The following is a 2,500-nucleotide window of genomic DNA, read 5'->3' as shown; positions in this document are numbered from 1 at the left end:
CGCATCGCATGTGATGTGATGTGAATAATTACCTACCCCGTATTTGCGAGAGCGGGATCCTCCCGACTTGTCTTTGTGTCCCGATAGGGAAGTCATGTTGCAGGGCAGGCTGAGAAGAGATGGTAGAGGGATAGAGGGATAGAGAGAGAGAGAGCGAGAGAGAGAGAGAGAGAGAGAGAGAGAGAGAGAGAGAGAGAGAGAGAGAGTTGTAGAGAAGGGAGAGGGGACAGGGACAGAGGGGGAAAGGTGACGTTACAGGTAATCCGTTACATCCAAGTGAGGCGAGAAATCCGCGATTGAGTAAAATCCACAAATCTTCTGTTTCCCAAGTTCAGTTTCGCCGATGCGCGTTGTCCAGTTAGGTATCCATACTAGAGAAATACACAGAGAGAGAGACTCTGTCTGAGCCGTGAAGGCTGCAAGCAGCAGAAAGGTAAATTCCTTTTGCAGTAGTTGTTGGAGACCACCACTCCTCTTATATGCATCCAAATCAGAGAAATCCGAGAAAATCCGAGAAATCAGGACTCTGGTGAATGAAGCCGCTTTGTCGAAAGCGTAGCCTTGGCTTCTACTGCTGCACTGTAAAAGAAATAACTGAAAGCGATCTCCTCCTCTGTTCCTTCACTGTTTGGAGATCTCCTCTCGCCTCCTCTCCTCTCGCCTCCTCTCCTTTCTGCTCCTTCTTGCGTCTTCTACCTTCTACAGCGACTCCTGGTATCCACACTGCTGCACGCGCCCTGCACAACTACAGGCTTTGGGTTGGGGCTCCGGCAGCAACAACATTGCACGAGCGTGAGAAGGCAACATTGCTTCCTTCAGCCTCAACCGAACACAGCACCGAACCGAGACATAGCCCAGCCCAGCCCCGGAGAGTGTAATGTAGGCTCCCGAGTGTGCGCTGGGGAGGAACCCAGAGCGAGAGATAGCCTACTGTATTGCTACGCAGCCACACGGCACGGCACAGGCAGCAGGCAGTCCCCTGTAGCTTACCTACGACGCAGAGCAGCGCAGGGGGAAAAAACTGTCCTTTCCTGACTGAGTGCAGTTTACTGAGAGCTCCGCTCAGCTCAGCTCAGCCCTCCACACCACACAGCAGAGCAGAGAGAGCGGCGCCGTGAGGCATTTAAAACGCACAGAAACCCATCTGTCTCCGATCGGAGCGCAGCGCACAGACCCGCCCCCTCTCTCGCTCTCCCCCCCGTTCTCTCCCCCCGCCTCGACCAATGGAATGACAAGGTGTGCTTGAGTGACAGGTGGGCGTCCATTTTCTTTTGAGGAGGGCAGAAAAGTTTTCGGTAGGTAACNAGAGACAACAAGCCAGTTACCATCTTAACGTCATCATTGGAACCAAGCTATAGACAGGCCTACCACCTTAACTTTAGTATTGAAAACCAGGTATGAATGCACAGGTACAATGACTCGAAAATATCACATCTGCCTAAAGTGTACGCATTGCCGTTTATGATAGCATATGACTAACTAAAATATAACAATTCGTTAAAAAAAAGATAAATTATGCAAATAGGATAGACCCTATGAATTAATAGTCGTTTGGGGGTCAGCTCTATGTTCCCACAGCCCAAATGGTCCCAGCTTATTCCTGCTGCTCCATGTTCCCAGTTTTAAGAAATTATTCAAATATAGGCCCTATGCTCTACAACTCCATGTCCCCACATTTCCAAGTAAACTAAGAGAACCAATAGGCCTAAAAAATAATGTTAAAAATCTCCGTGATGTGGGACTAATGGGCTGTGGGAACATAGACACGCTCCTCCCGTCGATTGCAAGAGAGTATTTTATTTTGGCTATCTTTTAAAATTACACGATTGTGTCAAATAACAGCGCTAATGCGAATAATGCACAACATATCATTAACTACACGGACGGTCAATGCATCACTGCAGGTAATTAATTGAATCATTTGAACCAAACCGGATTACCACAGGTAGGGTTGATGCCTCTGGTCGTGGCTGCCTGACGCGGATAACTAGCGCTCTCTGTTGGTGATGGGGAGAACTGCAGCACTGCATCGCCACTCTGCTCTGCTCTGCACTGCGTGAGGTCCCGCCCGGTGTATGAAAGAATTGGTCAGTTGCCACACAGCTAGTCGGCCATATGTAATGTGTATGACAGGGCAGGACTGGTCATCTGGCATATCGGGCATTTCGAGGTGGGCCATGCAAAACAGGTTTTTTTTTTTAACATAAGGGCCCACCGGTGAGTCAGTTCTGCTCCGTTAATTAAGAGGAGCCTTATTTAAACCAAAAATGCCCGGGCCTTATTTCTCTAATTAGGAGGGGCCCATTTAAGCCAAAAATGCCCGGGTCCTATTTCTCTAATTAGGAGGGGCCCATTTAAGCCAAACATGCCCGGGTCCTATTTCTCTAATTAGGAGGGGCCCATTTAAGCCAAACATGCCCGGGTCCTATTTCTCTAATTAGGAGGGGCCCATTTAAGCCAAACATGCCGGGCCCTATTTCTCTAATTAGGAGGGGCCCAT

General features: G+C 49.1%; 1 protein-coding gene across 1 annotated transcript in view; it reads right to left on the bottom strand.

The window, feature by feature from the left end:
• Positions 1-860, bottom strand: part of kif26ba (kinesin family member 26Ba) — a 390,055-nt gene extending 389,195 nt beyond the window's left edge. Inside the window, exon 1 of the mRNA XM_063193274.1 lies at positions 37-860. Within this exon, the coding sequence (XP_063049344.1) occupies positions 37-96 (60 nt within the window). The 5' untranslated portion in view covers positions 97-860. The remainder of the gene's footprint in view (positions 1-36) is intronic.
• Positions 861-2,500: the final 1,640 nt, after the last annotated feature.

This window comes from Engraulis encrasicolus, unplaced genomic scaffold (genome assembly GCF_034702125.1).
Source record: "Engraulis encrasicolus isolate BLACKSEA-1 unplaced genomic scaffold, IST_EnEncr_1.0 scaffold_33_np1212, whole genome shotgun sequence".
Lineage (NCBI taxonomy): Eukaryota > Metazoa > Chordata > Actinopteri > Clupeiformes > Engraulidae > Engraulis > Engraulis encrasicolus.
Note: the sequence above shows the minus strand (reverse complement) of the source record. Positions and strands in the feature narration are given on the sequence as shown.